Source organism: Chiloscyllium punctatum, chromosome 2 (genome assembly GCF_047496795.1).
Source record: "Chiloscyllium punctatum isolate Juve2018m chromosome 2, sChiPun1.3, whole genome shotgun sequence".
Taxonomy (NCBI): domain Eukaryota; kingdom Metazoa; phylum Chordata; class Chondrichthyes; order Orectolobiformes; family Hemiscylliidae; genus Chiloscyllium; species Chiloscyllium punctatum.
The window spans coordinates 66,656,647-66,676,954 of NC_092740.1; the positions used below are offsets into that span (position 1 = coordinate 66,656,647).

General features: G+C 41.4%; 1 protein-coding gene across 1 annotated transcript in view; it reads left to right on the plus strand.

Moving 5' to 3' along the window:
* krtcap2 (keratinocyte associated protein 2) overlaps nt 1-20,308 on the plus strand; it is a 197,977-nt gene that overhangs the window by 55,912 nt on the left and 121,757 nt on the right. Inside the window, exon 3 of the mRNA XM_072591747.1 lies at nt 12,874-12,937. Within this exon, the coding sequence (XP_072447848.1) occupies nt 12,874-12,937 (64 nt within the window). The remainder of the gene's footprint in view (nt 1-12,873; nt 12,938-20,308) is intronic.

The following is a 20,308-nucleotide window of genomic DNA, read 5'->3' on the forward strand; positions in this document are numbered from 1 at the left end:
TCCCCCTCACTGAGGATGAACGATCAGTCCTCAGCAAAGGCTGTACCTTTATCCCCTTCCGTCCATGCATCAATGAATTTAATACACATCGTGACGTTGAACACTTCTTCTGCCACCTCCACCTCCGAGCTTACCTTTACAATCAGGACGCCCGCCCACCTTCCGAGGACCCCTTCACTCACCTCCAACACACTCCATCCACCTGGATACCCCATGCTGGCCTATTACCCGCCCTCGACCTCTTCATTTCCAACTGCCACTGAGACATTAACAGCCTCAAACTGTCCACCCCCTCCCCCACTCCAACCTCTCACCCTCACAACGCACAGCCCTCCATTCCCTCTGCTCCAATCCTGACCTCACCATCAAGCCAGCAGATAAAGGGGGTGCAGTGGTAGTTTGGCACACTGACCTCTACACTGTTGAAGCCAGACGCCAACTCAAAGACACCTCCTCCCTACGCCACCTCGACCATGGCCACAACCCCCATCACCAAACCATCATCTCCCAGACCATACAGAACCTCATCACCTCAGGAGATCTCCCACCCACAGCTTCCAACCTCGTAGTCCGGGAACACTGCACCGTCCAATTCTACCTCCTTCCCAAGATCCACAAGCCTGACCACCCCAGCTGACCCATTGTCTTGGCATGCTCCTGCCCCACCGAACTCATCTTTACCTACCTCGATACTGTCCTATCCCCCCAGTCCAGGAACGCCCTACAAACGTTCGAGACACCACCCACGCCCTCCACCTCCTCCAAGGCTTCTATTTCCCCGGCCCCCAACGCCTCATAGAACATAGAACAATACAGCACAGAACAGGCCCTTCGGCCCACGATGTTGTGCCAAACTTCTAACCTAGATTAAGCACCCATCCATGTACCTATCCAAATGCCGCTTAAAGGTCGCCAATGATTCTGACTCTACCACTCCCACGGGCAGCGCATTCCATGCCCCCACCACTCTCTGGGTAAAGAACCCACCCCTGACATCTCCCCTATACCTTCCACCCTTCACCTTAAATTTATGTCCCCTTGTAACACTCTGTTGTACCTGGGGGAAAAGTCTCTGACTGTCTACTCTATCTATTCCTCTGATCATCTTATAAACCTCTATCAAGTCACCCCTCATCCTTCGCCGTTCCAACGAGAAAAGGCCGAGAACTCTCAGCCTATCCTCGTACGACCTACTCTCCATTCCAGGCAACATCCTGGTAAATCTTCTCTGCACCCTCTCCAAAGCTTCCACATCTTTCCTAAAGTGAGGCGACCAGAACTGCACACAGTACTCCAACTGTGGCCTAACCAAAGTCCTGTACAGCTGCAACATCACTTCACGACTCTTGAATTCAATCCCTCTGCTAATGAACGATAATACTCCATAGGCCTTCTTACAAACTCTATCCACCTGAGTGGCAATCTTCAAAGATCTATGTACATAGACCCCAAGATCCCTCTGTTCCTCCACCTGACTAAGAACCCTACCATTAACCCTGCATTCCGCATTCTTATTTGTTCTTCCAAAATGGACAACCTCACACTTGGCAGGGTTGAACTCCATCTGCCACTCATCTTCACCATGGATATCCAATCCCTCCACACCTCCATCCGCCATGACCAGGGCCTCCAAGCCCTCCATTTCTTCCTCTCCCGACGTCTCCAACAGTACCCTTCCACTGACACTCTCATTCGTTTGGCCAAACTGGTCCTCACGCTTAACAATTTCTCCTTCGAATCGTCCCACTTCCTCCAGAACAAAGGGGTAACCATGGGCACCTGTATGGGCCTCAGCTATGCCTGTCTCTTTGTCAGCTATGTAGAACAGTCCATTTTCCGTAGTTACACCAGCACCACTCCCCACCTCTTCCTCCGCTACATTGATAACTGCATCAGTGCCAACTTGTGCTCCCGCGAGGAGGTTAAATAATTCATCAACTTCACCAACACATTCCACCTCAACCTTAAATATACCTGGACCATCTCTGATACCTCCCTCCCCTTCCTGGACCTCTCCATCTCCATTAATGATGATCGACTTGACACTGACATTTTTTTTACAAACCCACCGACTCCCACAGCTACCTGGACTACACCTCTTCCCACCCTACCTCCTGCAAAAATGCCATCCCGTATTCCCAATTTCTCCGCCTCCGCCATATCTGCTCCCAGGAGGACCAGTTCCACCATAGAACACACCAGATGGCCTCCTTCTTTAGAGATCGCAATTTCCCTTTTCACGTGGTTGAAGATCCCCTCCAACGCATCTCATCAACATTCCACACCTCTGCCCTCAAACCCCACCCCTCTAACCGTAACAAGGACAGGACCCCCCGGTCCTCACTTTCCACTCCACCAACCTTTGCATTAACTGCATCATCCGCCGACATTTCTTCCACCTCCAAACAGACCCCACCACCAGAGATATAATTCCCTCCCCACCCTTTTCTGCCATCCCCAAAGACCGTTCCCTCCATGACTACCTGGTCAGGTCCACACCCCCAACAAACCACCCTTCCATCCTGGCACTTTCCCCTGCCACCGCAGGAATTGCAAAACTTGCGCCCACACCTCCTCCCTCACCATTATCCAAGGCCCCAAAGGAGCCTTCCACATCCATCAAAGTTTCACCTGCACATCCACCAATATCATTTATTGTATCTGCTGCTCCTGATGCGGAATCCTCTACATTGGGGAGACTGGACGCCTCCTAGCAGAGCGCTTTAGGGAACATCTCCGGGACACCCGCACCAATCAACCCCACCGCCCTGTGGCCCAACATTTCAACTCCCCTCCCACTCTGCCAAGGACGTAGAGGTCCTGGGCCTCCTTCACCACCACTCCCTCACCACCAGACGCCTGAAGGAAGAATGCCTCATCTTCCACCTCAGAACACTTCAACCCCAGGACATCAATGTGGACTTCAATAGTTTCCTCATTTCCCCTCCCCCCACCTTACCCCAGTTCCAACCTTCCAGCTCAGCACCATCCTCATGATCTGTCCTACCTGACAATCTCCCTTCCCACCTATCTGCTCCACCCTCCTCTCTGACCGATCGCCTTCATCCCCACCCCCATTCACCTATTGTTCTCTTTGCTACCTTCTTCCAAGCCCCATCCCCCATTTATCTCTCCATCCTGGAGGCTTCCTGCCTCTATTCCTGATGAAGGGCTTTTGCCCGAAATGTCAATTTTCCTGCTCCTCGGATGCTGCCTGACCTGCTGTGCTTTTCCAGCACCACTCTGATCTAGAATCTGGTTTCCAGCATCTGCACTCCTCACTTTTGCCTGCCATGTGTCAGATGCCAAGGCTTAGTGTGTCTACTGTGCCGTAGCTTGCTTTGAGATGCTGCTGATGTGCTGTCCAAGATGTGGCCTCAGAGGGTGCAAGCTGGTCTCGTGCTACCTGCTTAGCCTTTCATGTTGGGAATTATTGCCAGCTAGATTCCATCGGAGACATGGTAGAATCAGAAGTTGCATGTTAATAAGGGGAGAATAAATGTTAATGAGGGTGATAATGAGCAATAATTCCTGTTAACTGGAATCTTGCTGGTCCCCTGATCCCAGAACTCTGTTGGGAAGTGTGACTTGTTCCCGATGTTTGGGAGTGGTCCTGGATTTCTGACCAGAGGCCGCCTCGTTCAGAGCTGAGCAATATTCCGTCTGTTACCTTTACAGCTGTGAACCCTTTTAGAAAAACTAAAACGTAAGAGGCTGACAGATACATAAAAGGAGTAGATGGGAGAATTTTCAGATATATTCCCTCCCCATTGCAAATGATGACAGACTATGTCAGCCAGTATTTCTGAATGAAAAGATTTAGAAAGAAAAGTGGCCTGAAGAAGAAGCGTGATGGAATAATAAAGGCTGGTGACAGAGGAAAGGACCAGGTGGACTTAGATAGGTATGTGGATTTGGATGTTGGGAAGTGCATGGTGTGGTTTGGTGGGAATCTCCACACCACCATGATAAAGAAAAGGTTGGGAAGGTTGAAGCCTGGCTTGTCGTGATGATCAATGGGGCCAGATGAGCATTTGGAGTAGTCAGATCAGCCATGTGTATAACCATATTGTATACTGCAGCAGACTCAAGGGGAAAAACCATCTACTCGTGCTCCTCATTTATATTCTTCTTCACATCACGCTGAAGTGGATGAAACTGGGCCTTATGCTAAGGATAGACATTTCGGACCATAAAGAAGAAAATTTCTGAACAGTGAAGATATTGGAACTGGTGAATGGAAATGGGAAGAAGGTGAAGCAGAGAGATTTGAAGTTAGACTTCAGGAATTGTTTGGGTTTCCAGTGCAAATTACATGAAAGAAAAAACAGAATGCTTTAGTTAAATTGCTTGATGAAACAGCAGTGAGCACCAGGCTGCCTATGGAATAAAGGTCATTGAGGAACAGATAGATATAAAGATGTGTTAATAACAGTAATTTAACCTGTTTATGTACAGCATAAAATGCTATATTTTATTCCACTGAATATGGTGTTCTGCTATTTGAGCATTACTTTTTAAGTAGTGCTTTAGATTCTATCTCTTGGTGTTGATGTACTGTAAGCAATCTCTATTATTCTAATTATATGCACTTTAAATATTCATGTAATTCAATAAAGTATAGACAACTCGTATGTGTTATATTCCTCCATGCCATTTTAATTTCATTACTTACATTATATGATTCTCATCAGGTTCCCTTCACTTCCTAAGACTTTAATTCCCAATGCATTTTAATGATATTAATTATTGTTTTATCAAATCATTTAGTCACTTTAGGGAGAAGGCGGAGACAGAAATATGGAGACTAATTCAATGGTTATATTGAACAGGTTTTTTGTCCCAGCTTTGTTTGACTCAACTCCTCTTTCATATTTGTTTTCAGTTTCCCGTAATTATTTTGCATGCCACACATTATTCTTTAGCCAGGACAAAGTCTAGTTGCAGATATCTGTAAGCATTTATGAAGTGATGCACAAAATTAGAATACAAAATGCTGGAAAAGTTCTCAGGCCAGGAATTTGAAAAGATATATGAAGGTAGGCAGAGATAATCACCCTAGTGATTTACAAGTTTCTTTCTTGTCGTAGGAGCTATTTGAGTGTAACTCAGTTGTCAAAAGCATCACTATTTTTCTTTTACTTTTCTATTTTGGTTTGGTTTGGAGCTGTGAGTTGAGAATAACAGTTGAATTTTTAAAGCTGCCAGTTTTAAAAGAGGACAAAAGCAGATTTTATCTGTTAGGAACTGGCCCTGAAGATTAGATTACATTACAGTGTGGAAACAGGCCCTTCGGCCCAACAAGTTCACACTGACCCGCCAAAGTGCAACCCACCCATACCCCTACATTTACCCCTTACCTAACACTACGGGCAATTTAGCATGGCCAATTCACCTTGCCTGCACATCTTTAGACTGTGGGAGGAAACTGGAGCACCCGGAGGAAACCCACGCAGACACGGGGAGAACGTGCAAACTCCACACAGTCAGTTGCCTGAGTCAGGAATTGAACCTGGGTCTCTGGCGCTGTGAGGCAGCAGTGCGAACCACTGTGCCACTGTGCCACCATGCCACCCACTAATGCAACTCAATTAATGCTTTAAAGGACACTGTAGATGAATGGGCAACAAATTATTGGTATGTTCAGGGCTGGCAGCTATTTGGGTGTAGAATTGGTCAACCAAGATGGGATTAAGCCAGTTTCTACACTTCAGCAGAGTGACTTTCAAAACTGCTGGACTGGCTGCTCTGTTTTGCTCTTTCTGGTTTTCTCTCCAGTTATTGAATTGTTGAATGGTCTAGAAAAGGATCCCAGTCTACAAGAAATAACTTAATATTTCTGGAAGTCTGCTGAAACTATTTACATTTGTCAGTGACTTTAGAATTCGAGCAAAATATATAGCAAGAAAATGCTATGAAGCCATTTTCCAAGGATTTTGTGAAGGCTTGGTATTTATCCTTTAAAACAGTTTAATTTAACTGGCAAATTACAAGGCAATTATTTTTCTTTTCAATTTATCCCTTAATTGTGTATGCCTGTTAGACTGTCTGTGTTTGAGTGCGGGTTATGGTCAAAGAAGATCGGGTTTTAAATTGTACGTAATAGTTATGTTACCGTTGTTGATTATCTCTGTTCTGCTAAGGTCACATTAAACACACATTAGTTGTAACTTTATGTTTAAGTTATAAACTTGGTGTCCAATACCTTTTAGTTATAAACTCTGGTTAAGAGAAATTGGGCACTTTTGCTGGTTAATGCTTTAATTCCATTGTGTTATGAATCCAGAGATAGAGACAGATGTAGTTTGGCATGATGTCATCTGTGTTGTAACACAGTATGCTGACCATTTTGGGAACAAAGCCTAGTTTTATGACCTCATGGCAAAGCCTGTTCATCTATGGATGTAATTTGCAACTATATTGCTCATACTAAATATGGAGAAAACTGCAGATCATTTGACAAGGCGCATAATATTTTGATAGCCAAACATAAGTAAATTATGCATTAATAAGTTAAAATTTAGGTAAAGTGAATATCAAGCTTCAAATTGAAACAAAAGCTTACAATTATATTGCATCATCAAGGTCCCAAGTCATTCCACATGTAATAAATTACTTTCTGAAATGTTATATTGAAACAAGTGAAGCAAACAGATTGCATGCAGCAAGATATCAAAAATAACAGATGAAAAGAATGAGCCATTAATTTGTTTTAGATGATATTGATTGACAGAGAAATATCACTCAAGATATCAGAGTGACAAAAACTGTTCTTGTTTGAGCAGTCCCATATGCTTTTTTAATTCATCTGCAATGGAATTTGAATTCAATCAGTATCTGCAATTATTAGTCAAACTGTTCAATCTAATGATACCATTGTCGATCGTTGGAAAGTCTCATCTCGTTTACCAATGTCCTTTAGGGAAGGAAACTGCCATTCTTGCCTGGTCTATGGCATAAAGTGACTAAATGATTTGATAAAACAGTAATTAATATAATGAAAAAGTACCGGGAATTAACTTCTTAGGAAGTGAAGCGAACCTGATGAGAATCATATAAAGTGACTCCTGACCCACAGCAATGTGGTTCACACTTAACTCCTCTCTGGGCAATATGGATGGGTAATAAACACAGGCTTGTCCAGTGATGTCCACATCCTGTCATAGTCATTGCAATGTACAGCATGGAAACAAACCCTTAAGTCGAACTCGTCCATGACAACCAGACATGCTAACCTAATCTAGTCTAATTTTCCAGCACTTGACTCATATCCCTCTAAAACCTTCCTATTCATATACCTATCCAGATGCCTTTTCATTGAATAAAAAACCTATTCAAATCTAGAAGTGGAGACTTCTCATCATGATGAAGGGGCATATGCGTTGGCAAATGAGGCAAGTATTCCACTGTAGACTAATTTAGTAATTTACTACCTCTCAGCAGAAAATATCACTCACTGAGAAAATCTGCTTCTTTCTCAGTGAGTATGCTTTTCTTCTATTTAAATCAATGGTTGAAAAACTCTGCGTCCCAAATTGTGGATTACGTACAAAGAGAAATGATCAAATCTGATATAGAACATGATGGTTCCTGATGGCAGGATAATTCAAGTTAGATGTCAAGTTAAATAGGGGTTTTGGTCAATTTATTACTTGAGCGAGATGACAGGCCTATATTTTTACAGAACCTTTTCTTAGAAGATGAATTAGACGGTGCAGAATCTCTTACATTGAACTTTTTGAGTATAGTTTTCAGAAATGAATCTTGTTTTATTAAGTCTTAGCTGAAAATATATTTGCAGGGTCAGACACAATCAGTCAGTGCGCTGATGCTCTTCCCATTTTGTCTGTGCAAATATGACAAAGAATTTTTCAAGACAGATCACCGTAGCAACATATTCACTTAGTAGGCGAACATATTTACTACATTGATATGGCTTCAGTCTGTGCCATGTCACATGCTTTCTTTCTATTTCATTAACTATCTCATTGTTTATAATTATTGCAAGAGTTGCATTTTGATTTATACCATCTTTCTTTTGTACTTTACGATGAATAGATTTTTGGATTCTCTATTACAGTGGAAGATATTCTGTTTATATTTCTTATCTCATCCCTTAGAACATTTCCAGGTCCTAACTCCTGCCTTATAATTTTCAGCGACAATGATTAATTGTTTTGGAGGTCAGTTCATTAGTCAATTTGTGGCATGGAACAATGGTCAGAAGACAGGGGATGGCATCAAGAAATAATTAAAGAGCTAAATGGCTGCCATAACTGGCTTGCTGTTGTCTTTGCAAATAGAGGATCAGGAAAAGCAGCCAACTAGCAAAGGTTTGGGCAATCATCTCTGCATGGCATGACATTATTTTGTTTGTGATGTGTCCTCTGGGCCCCTGATTGAGGTGATCGATAGCATGGCTATAGTCTGGAAGAAATGCTCCAACAAGATGCACTAAGCAGGCATGGCATGGATGCCAACAACCTCACGTTCCTCTCAAAAGTCCAAATACTGTCTCTTCACAAAATCAAATCTCCTAGCTTTAGTGTTTACAATTCTGTACCATTGCATGGATAACTGAGATACTCTGTGCTCTTTTATGTTTGTTTTTCATACTGGAGCACTTGTGTCTTCAAATCTTCTATCTCTGTTCTGTCTCTGTCCCACATTTCCTCACAGTGGCTATTTGAAAGTTGCTAACTGTCTCCTGATACACCTGATGGGTACCACAATGAGGTCAGCATGCCATTAATTGTGGTAAGCAGGATTGCCCCCTTTACCCTCTCTTTGAAAATGTAAATGTATCATTGAGGTATCAGAACAAGTGGACACTTCCAAATGTGTAATATTCCAGGCCCACACCTGAGTTTGGCCCCATTGGTGATTGACAATGTATTTCCAAAAATTTGGTTGGTGATCTGCATTTTCTTTCTCACAGGACAAGCATGATCCATTGGAGTTTTGTTCCCATCTTATTTATGGCAGCTCATTGTAATTGCACACTCACATGTCAATCAACAGCCTTCAATGTTCAACGTTAACCAGTTTCTGCTGAAAAGTTTTTTCTGACCTTCACTTAAATCGTGCCATTACACAAGTCTCTGGTCTAAGGATTTCTTTCAAAACAAATACTGAATTGGCATTTTGTTGGCAGCTTCCTCGCTTCAACTAAAAACTGATTGAGAGATGTATCTTGTTTTTTCCTATGGAATATGAAAAGTTCACTAACAATTGGAGGCTTTGGACTGACATTTTCTTTCATTAATATCAATAATCCACAGAATGCTTTGTCTTGGTCCAATTGTGCTTAGTATACATTTTTCTAGATGACCACTCCTGACACCTTGTGACATTGCCATCTCTAGCAATGTATGGCACGGGGTAGGAGTATTTGAGATAGTTTGCTGCCAACAATCCTCTTTGGTCTTTGCTTTGTCATGGGCCAAGCTAATGATCAGTCATCGATAAAGCACCAACATGAAGTATCTACAGGAAACAATCTCCTGAATTTGACTCATTCCCACCAGACATTGCCCTCCTGTTTTTAAATACAGTTCGTTCTTAAATGACGCGATAGCTCTGTTGTCTTGCAATCTTGCATTTCAAGAAAATCGCATAATATGCACCTCACTTAAAATAATGAAATCAGAATCATGTTACAGCCAGTATAGGTAAGAAAAATTCATGTTCTACAATAATGGTCTAACTTCTTCAATTGCATTAAAGCCAATTCACATTGAAGAAACATATATTATAGCAGAAACCGGCTGTATGTACCCTTTCTACCATTCCACAGCAGCTCAAGCTTTTCTTTCTTGTGAAGGTTAATTTTGCCATTTCTTTATCATGCTTCGCCAACACTGACTGTCCAGAACAATAAATTACTTTCCAGATTGACAAACATCCAGGTCTCATGTCCCAAATTGGGTAGTGAACCTATCTCGAGGAGAATTAATGGCTCTCACTTTGAAGATAGTGTTGTATCACTGGTGAATCGATGGATTTCAGAACTCAGAAATGTTCCAGGTGTCAAGTGAAATGAAATTTTGGCCCTAACATTTATAACTTGGTAAATTGTCACCAATGCCATGACCCATATTAGCAGAAAATCTTCCAATTTAATAGAGAGTAGTTATCAGTCTAAATATCTATTAATCATAAAATGCAATAAGCTGTCAGTGATGACTTGATTAAAATATTTATTTTTGCAGCAATTATACATAATTAGATAACTTCTAAAAAGAAAGTGTATGACTTGGCACAGGCTAAAGTCAAATCCAAATATTAAATGTGTTTATTGCTAAGTTAGTAAGTTAATAAGTTTTCAAATGACACCAAAATTGGAGGTGTAGTGGACAGTGAAGAAGGTTACCTCAGATTACAACAGGATCTTGATCAAATGGGTCAATGTGCTGAGGAATGACAGATGGAGTTTCATTTAGATAAATGCGAGGTGCTACATTTTGGGAAAGCAAATCTTGGCAGGACTTATACACTTAATGGTATGGTCTCAGGGAGTGTTGCTGAACAAAGAGACCTTGGAGTGCAGGTTCATAGTTCCTTGAAAATAGAGTTGCAGGTAGATAGGATAGTCAAGAAGGCATTTGGTATGCTTTCCTTTATTGGTCAGAGTATTGAGTACAGGAGTTGGGAGGTTATGTTGCGGCTGTACAGGACATTGGTTAGGCCACTTTTGGAATATTGCATGCAATTCTGGTCTCCTTCCTGTCGTAAGGATGTTGTGAAACTTGAAAGGATTCAGAAAAAATTGATGAGGATGTTACCAGGATTGGAGTATTTGAGCTATAGGGAGAGGTTGAATAGGCTTGTGTTGTTTTCCCTGGGGGGTTGGAGGGGCATGGATAGGGTAAATAGACAAGGTCTTTTCTCTGGGATGGGGGAAGTCCAGAACTGGAGGGCATAGGTTTATGGTGTAAGGGGAAAGATATAAAAGAGACCTAAAGGACAACTTTTTCATGCAGAGAGTGGAGCGTGTGTGGTGCCAGAGGAAGTGGTGGAGGCTGGTACAATTGAACCATTTAAAAGGCACTTGGATGGGTATATAAATAGGAAGGGTTTAGAGGGCTATTGGCTGGGTGCTGGCAGGTGGGACTAGATTGGGTTGGGATATCTGGTCGGCATGGACGGGTTGGACCAAAGAGTCTGGTTCCGTGCTGTACTCTATGACTCTATAAGTGGTTAGCGTTGTCATAGTGATAAGCCCTGGACTACAGGCTCAGGATTGGCTCCAACAAAAACAGGTACTAATATAGAACGCAATGTCCCTGCAGTGACATAAAGATAATTTGGTTAAATATCTTTTTAATTTTATCACTTCATCAAATTATTCAAGTTTGGTAAACTTAACTAGATGAAACAAAAGGCAATTGGAAAGGTTGTGGTAACATTGTGGATTTTTTGCATGTAGCGCAACAATTAACATAATTACTGCCATTTTCCATGTGAGATTAAATGTATCAGTAATGTTTTAGCACTCAATGGCCAAAGCAGCAATTAAGTCAATTATTAAGGAGTGAACCCAATTAAGTAACTATTTTCCACATGAAATATCACTGTATTTCATTTATGCTACAAGTGAACCATAGTAAATCGTCTGCAACCAAGTTCAGAGAAGCTCACTTAAACAGCTAATGGACTATTAGAAAATTATCAATAATATTTATGGTTTTATCTGGTGACACTTTTCCTTGATTCTTTATTTTCATATTGCTTTATTCTTCATTTTGTAATTTTGACTTGTTTCGATCTTGTTCATCTCTTTTCTACTTCTAGATTGCTTAATTTAATCTTTCTTCTTAGTGTTTAAAAGGTTCCAAGAGTTTGCTTACTTCTAACCCCTTCCTTTCATTCACCATGTTGAAGTTACAGGATTGAGATTTTCAAAAAATGCTTTCATTAATTGAAAATGCCAACAAAAGGATGTCTTCCTCCTTTACAGTCTAATACGTGTTATTCTCTTAGGTAATGTAATGGCTGTTATTTTCATACAAGACATATAAATGTAGTATGATTGATAGAAGTGAGAAAGTGAGGACTGCAGATGCTGGAGATCAGAGGCTTAAAAATGTGTTGCTGGAAAAGCGCAGCAGGTCAGGCAGCATCAAAGGAGAAGGAGAATCGACGTTTCGGGCATAAGCCCTTATTCACTTGTCTCAAGCAACTAATTTGTCACTTATGAACTAAAACCGATTCAAAGTTAGTGAAATGTCTAAAACAGTCATATACTGGTGTCATGGAAGTAGAGGAAATGGAGATTCACCCAAAAGATACTTCCTAAAAACAAATCCCAGGTTAGAAAGAAATTGGTCCTGCCTGGTTTCCTAATGCCTCATCTAAATGGATGCCAGTTCCTGAATTTTCAGGTTTAGGTTATTGAACTTGTCTCCTTGGTCCAGCTTGGTGTGCATTCACATTTTAAAGTGCAGAAGTTGGTCTGTTATTAACACAGATAGAAGCATGAAAGGTTTATACAGTATCTGCAACATACGCAACATTTTCTCCCATCCTGTTCTTCCACCCACCCAAAAATCAACGTGAATGATGAATTTCTGCCTCACCTTGTGCTGTCAGTTGATGGCAAAATCAATGGCTATGTCTGTGGCCTCTCCAAAAATTTATAATCAAGAGAAAATTGAAAGATTAACTTCAGAAAAACTCTGTCTGTACACAATTTAAAATTTGAAATACGTCAGAGCAAAAACAAATGTATTTTTCCAGTACCAGGTTATTGATGTGTCAGATCATTGCTCCGGTTTAGTTCCCCTGTATGATTTGTCACAGAGATGAGGTAGATGCACAAGATCTTCATTTTTACACTTGTTTGCTTTCTTCCTTGACTTGCTTTTCACTCAGGCGGTCAATAATCTTGAGAATATGATGTTTGGAATGGGATTTGAAGCAAGCTTTTTCCCTGAAGGTGAGAATCAGAAACACACAAAATATTTGAGGTACATTCATTTGTGTAAATATATTTTCTGAATAATGGAAGTCATCATCTCAAGGCACTATATTTATCCATTATAAACAAGTTTGCATAAAAAGTGTGATATATTAATTGGAGTACAGGTTGAGTAAGAGGAAAGGAGGTGTTGGGACTGAGCTTTTACAAAATGAGAAGAAGAAAGTTCAGCCTGTCAGTGTGAGTGGGAGGAGGAACTGCAAGCCAGCTTTGTTAATATGGAGGAAGACAGTCAGGAGAATACTGACCTGTAAATGTGGGAACAGAGAAAGATTGAAATCTTGTCTGTAAAGTTGATGGAGCAAAGTGAAAATGAGAATACAAAAACAGAAAATGTTTAAAATATAGACTGGATCAGCCAGGTACAATGGGAAGAAAATATATTTTATAGAATGTAAACCAAACTAGAGAATGGAGGGGGAAAAAACAAGAGTAATTACAATTATAAAAAGGAAAAAGGGTTGAATGATTTGCAACCTGTTTAAATGATAACGTTCAAACGTATTAAAGATTCTATTAATAAACGAGTGAAAGGCTTATAAAGAAAAAAAGTGTCTAAATAGCTGAAACTCGGAGCCTAGAACTGGGGAATATTGAAGGCAAGTAAAAAATACAAAGCATTTCGTGCTGAGTCAAAAAGGAGTACTCAGTGCTGGAAGATGTATTAAATATTGCCATCCTGTATAGTGAAAAACAGGCCAACAGCAAAAACCTAAATTTTCTTGATCAAATTGAAATCTCAGGAAAAACTAACACTTAAAATATTAAGCTGCTTTCCTTTCCCCCACAGTCCCAAAATGTGACAGGTTCAAGGGGTGCATAAATAAAATGGGGGATATGGGCAGGTTCTAGACATCAATGTTAGAACAAAGGGCTCCTGTGAGAGTTGGAGGGGGAAGGAAGAAACAGTGAAGTCTCATCACTATGTGTGCATGAGAGGAAGGAATCTGAGGGATCAGGCTGTCAGTATGGAAAGCCTATGTGGCAGCAATGAGAGTTTGCCCCTCTAAGTTTTTATATGTGGAATCATAACTATCTATTGATATCACTGCTAACTCTATCAGGCAGAATCAAATTGCAGATAACCACGGGTGTCATTCCATCTACATGAGAGACGTCCTTCTCCTAGATTGTCTTAATTTTATTTCCTTTTACAGTCAACACATATGTTGTCTTATGGCAGAGATTCCAGGCCTGTACATTTAAGATTGATGCATGACATCATGAAATGTTGTGGCCTAGTACAAAAGCTACCTGCCTCACCTTCAGTCACTCTCTGTGTGTCATGGAATTAGTGCACAGTCTTCAGTCAGTCTGCATGTCATTGACAGTTACACTCGGAAGCACAGAAGCCACACTATTGGTGGAATCTGTGTATTGTTGAGTTGAGATTTATGGAGGCTGGTCAATCACATTTTAAAGTGACTATTCTCATACAATCTTCTGTTCTTCATCTCATCACTTATGGAAGTGGGGTTTTTTGCAATCCTTCTCATGGAGCCATGTAGCTGGAGGAGTGGTGGTGCTCGCCATTGCTGGGACCTTTTGTCATTCACATCACTGGCACCATGTTTAAAACCCGGCTGTACACCATGTCAGGTGTTGTAAGCCAGAAACTGCCCCTCACACAGTGGTGTTGGATTATGGCACACACAGAAAAGCTTACCCCTCACCCAATGGACCTGGGGGTGTTGATGGATGGGTTGTGGAGAGGCAGGCTGTCCTTTTTTTCCATTTCACTTCCACACCACCAGACATAGCCACCCTGGACCCAGTTAGCAGTGTGGGTCAGAGCTGTGTCCTGGGGGAAGCGGAATGCCCAGCAGTGCAGTAAAAAGATCATTGATCAATTAAGTTCAGCCCAGGGTGAGTGCCACCATTTTCTCTCTGCTACTTCATTTGTAAGGCCACCATTCACTCCAGTGCTGCCAGTGCACCTCCAAGGTTCATGCACCACAAATCTCAGTTTTACACATATCATATCCTTTCAAGGGTTCGTACCATCCTCATTCTCACATACTACTTATCCTTCCTGTCCTCCATGCTTGCTACTCACTGACTGGAGACACCTCACCACTTCTCCTGCTCCTGATTCACCATAAAATGCTGATCCAACCTCTTCCATCAATGTCTTATTGCAGGAAATGGCCCATAAACTGGACGAGAGAGCCAAGACAGTGTCAAGACAGAAGCTTTTTTCAAATTTACTCTTGGGATACTAGTGTTGCTTGCTAAGTCAGAATTTATTGCCCCTCCCTAGTTGTCCTTGAGGAAGTGTTGGCAAACTGCATCCTTGTTCTGGATTAGTGGTGCTGGAAGAGCACAGCAATTCAGGCAGCATCTGAGGAGCAGTAAAATCGATGTTTCGGGCTTTTTACCTAAACTGCATCCTTGAACTGCTGCTGTCCATGTGCTGTAGATAGACCCACTACGCCAATTGTGCTGTGCTGCACTGCTCTCCCATTACTACCAGTACTAACGTGTTCTGAATCCACACATGCTTTTTATCTCTGTAGGCCAAACTAAATCTCTCTTCTCCCATGGAGGTCCTAATGGCATCCAGCAAAACTTTGCAAGGTATAGACCAGACCAGAGACTCTCTGCTCCACCTCCGCCTCTGAGAAGGAGGCCACTCAATCCTCATGCACTAGCAACACTTTCACTTCTCTGCTGGCTCAGAGACTTTCACTGATTCTTTCCAGATTAGATTCCGGAGCACAATCTGGTGAGCAGAGCATTGACATATATTTGCAACTGGTCAAGGAAGAAATGCTACAAGCCTTTAGCACTTAGAGGACTGTCAGAGAACAGGCACCTGATCAACCCCAAGCAGGAGATGTCCTTTGGTCTGGCGTATTAAAGAACTTTATCAAATTGCACAGATAAGCACAGGAGCAACAGGAAGATTTGTTAGAGTCATTTGAGAAGCTGTATCAAAGGATGAAGGAGTCCACTATGCTATTCGTACCATGCTGACTCGAGCATATGTTTATCTGGCTCCCTCCATGGACAGGCTGGAGACCACCTTGGAAATTCAATTCACTATAGTCCGTGTCCACTGAGCATGCACAGGAACCTGTGGTCATCACTGTCACTGTAATGTGCTAGGAATCAATGGTTCAGTAAGAGGAGAATGAGGGTCCTCAACCTCACTCTTGGTGTCCCTTCCTCTTGGGGAGAAACAGAGATGTCAGCATGTACCATTAGAATGGAGGAGCCACAGAAGACCCCTAAAAGCTTCCTCTCCAGGCACTCCAGAGGGACCTGGTAGCAACTGCCTTGTGATCCCAAAGGCTGCAAATGTTCTAACCACTGAGGGTGAGCCTACATTTGGGCAGAACATTTACAGCTGGCCCAAAGGCACTGAAGGATGTTTGTCCAACTCTTTCAGGCTAACAGCTAAGTACAGAACTGGCTGCTTCCAACACAGCTATGGAAATCAGCACTGCACCTGGATATAGTGGGAGACAGAGGAAGACAAAAATATACCAAGGGCAAATAGGTGTGTCAAGTGATGTACTATAGACAAACCTTTCATTTTTGTAGATATATATATTCTTTTGCACTGTGTTAAAATGTGTGCCACGTATGATTTTCATTGGCAAACCTGGCTAAGTCACACCCATTCAGGAGTTCAGCAGTCTCTGACATCCCAAGAAAGGAGTTGCAATAGCCAATCATTGCTCATCTCTCATGAGCAACAGACTCTTGGACTGCAGATTGCCTCAGATTCAGGGATTCATGAACTGTGACCTTCAGCACTCCAGCCATGCCATTCTCTATGTGAGATCTGAGCTTAGATAAAAGCAAATTCATTGAAGAAACTCCTTAGCCCTCACATCCTTCACAACCTAGCCTCATGTTGTACCCAGGATGGCATGGTTGCTTTCCAAGGAGGGCATTGTCAGGCCTCCATAACAAGCTCTGAGGTTTGTGACATTATTCAATTTTACTTTGAGCAACCAAAGTTGTAAAGCTACATTGTGAAGTAGAGTTTTGTCAATAAGCCATGATTAAACCAACCTCCATCCCTACTTCCCAAACATAAGTCCTTTTCATATCACAAGCCATGTCCTTGCGCACTTGCATGTCAGTATGAGAATGTGGCAGCTGTGGTGTGTGGTCTTCCAATGCTCGTTATGCAATGTGTTTGGGAAGTGGGAACTTTACACTTGACTTTGAAATGCCTGGAGGATGTCAGTTGCCTCACTGACTTGACAAGAAAGTGAACAAATGCACACAATGTGATGCTCCTGTTTGCTTGAGGTCAAGATTTGGAAAGTGCATTTTTGGACAATGAACGTCCAAATTGGACAATGGAGTGCATATTGAAGCCACATAGGTGGCAATACTGAATCAGTACAGGCGGCATTTCAGAAATTATCACTATCAGGACCAAGAATTTTACTCAGCACCCACAAAAAAACTTTAACTTACTTCACCCACTTTAGATGCAGGGATAGTCATTTTATGCAGTTATTGTACAATTGATTTGTGAGCTAAAAGAGCACAGTTCCAGCACCATGACCTTGTGAGTCTGTTGCAGACTCTGCCTGTTATATCAGAATGTTTCCAAACTTCATATTTCTTTTGAAATTGCTGTCCTTGGTGGTCCTATGACCTTTTAACCTTCTTCATTTCTGTTGAACCCCTTTGTGTTACATGCCCATTTTACCACCAGAGAAAATGACCGGAGGTGCCCTTACACTTGATGGTCCTACATCCTGCCCATGTAGAGGCCAACATCATTGTGATCTGTAAGTACCTGCTCATTTCCACTCTCCAACCAACACTCTCCCCACAGTCTGAGAGCTCCCTGTTTCCTCTTGTTCTTACATAGTCCCATCCTTCTACCCAGAAATACCTTCATCACTGTCACTATTCCCTCATCAACCCAGAGCAATTAAGCCTCACTCCCAGACTTGAGTTGCCTGCTTTCCCATGACTCCTTATTTAAATGGCAAGTCTTTGAAAGGGTAAATTAGAGAAAATCAGTGGGAAGTTTTCAAAAATAATTTAACATAAATCAGAACAAGTTGAAGGTATCCAATTGCATGCAATTGTGATAAATCATTTTGTAACAGTCATTTATCAACTAGTCTGAGTTCAGAGCTGTAGTTACAACTATAACCAAGGCTGAAGTACCACAACCAAAGCTAAAGACTACAAACTTGTACTGAAGCGCAGTGAGTACTTTAGTTCACTTTGTAACTTAAAAAAAAACACATACAAGAACTTGCTACTAATCTGACTTAAAATGCGTATGCTTAAAAATGTGCCAAAAGCACAGCTCCAATCTAAGAAAATGCACCTCGATAAAAATACAAATAAAATTGTAGAAAAACATATCTTTTAATAAAGAGACCTTACCTATGTCCAAATATTAGTTGATTCTGCCATTTTTATTTTTTTTTAAATCTTTTTTATTTTCACAATTTAAGAAGAATAAAATTCTCCAGGACCTTTGAAGATGATTGCAAAGATCCTGACAAATATTTGTCAGATTTCAGAAGATCAACTTAAAAGTTCCAGTCGATTTCAGCGTACATAAACATGAGTTCATGTCACACTGACCACACTGTCACACATGTCACACTGACCACACTGTCACACATGTCACACTGACCACACTGTCACACATGTCACACTGAAGCTCTTCAGCCACGTTCTCCACTTTCCCCACACTGACCACAGCCAGGCGAATCCAGTTCAGAAGGAAATATCGAATGAAGGCACTGAATGTGATCACTAGACCGAATTGGCTAAAAGGCTTATGGAGCTGGTTTTTCCTTCTACATCCATCACATTCTTCAGGAATGCAATTCTGAACAAACCCAAAAGAAAGCTCTATGCCAAGATATGTTAGACCATTTCCATTAGGTCACAAAGGCATAGAGAGAAAATAAAACAAATGATGAGTATGTGGATTCTGTTTTTGATCCGGCATTAATAGGGCATTGATCAACTACTCAAGTGGTGTGAAAAAAATGTCAATTCCATCTAATTCAGCAATCAAGAAACTCCACCCTTCCACACGAGATTCCGTTTGAGCTGTTCTGCAAGATCATCGCTGACATTTTCCATGTCCAAGGATTTAATTATATTCTGGTGTCTGACTATTTCACCAAGTTCCTTTTTAGAGGATAACTCAATGATTCCACTCATGCAACAGTTATTGACAGATTGAATGCTTCATTCGGGATGGTCGCTGTACTCCATCAAATTGTGCTTGGCAATAGTCCACAGTACATTAATGCAACCTTTCAAAACATGAGAAGAAAATGGGGTGCCAATATATTATCTATTTTCATCACTGCCCTCAATTGAATGGTCTTGCAGAATGCACAGTTCATACCATAAAATCTGTGATCATTAAATGCAAAGTGACTTGCCAAGATTTTCATAAGTATGTTAAATCTATATGTTAGTCTTTCTTGGCAACAGAGCCTGCAGCTCTCATGTTTGATGGATAAGTTCACACAGTTCTCCCCTCCCATGGTCTCGCTACTCAAATTAAATGTGCATGGCTATGTTTGGAAAGTTGGGAGAAAGTGGTACTAGGACATTATCAGTGAGCTTGCAGTTATCCTAACGTGAATCAGTACAGCGCAACAGTTAAAGATTTTCACAACAGCACATTGGATCTTGGAAAGATAACACAACACTAGGCTGCTGTGTCCAGCCTAGATCATGTGATATTATATTGCATCAAGTCCTGCAAAGAACATACCTGAACTGCAAATCATCAACCATTCATTACACAGGATGACAACTGGGATTCTAAAGATATCATACCAGCCAACTACAGAGTTTATCAATATTTATGATAAAGATTTCTATCAATTCCCCCCCTCCCTCCTCTTCTTTGGATCTACTGGGAATACAGTTTAATGGTTTGCAATTCACTGTTAACATGGAAGCCTTATCATTGAGTGTTGACAATATTTTCAACTATGAGGGCCGCAAAGCAGAGCCTGACTTGTCTTTAGTTTGATTGATGGTCTTACTCTCAGCCACGTGAACCAAGTTAATTTTATGACTCTCAATGAATTGGATAAATCTGGTGAGCACTGGGCAAGTCTTTGGTTGACACTTCTCTTGTTAGCTTGGTGGGATTGGGATGTCACCTAGTGCAATTCCACAAATGATTTGAATATTAAATAGCAAAGTATTTCCAGGATATTGGTGTAATGTATTGTCAATCTGAATATTATAATGCTGCAGCTGAATTATATATGGTACTGAATCTCAGACAACTCATTTTGAAATTATTATCTGATAACAAACATGGGAAAGTGCTGATTGTCTCACCCCAAGCCTAAAAGAATT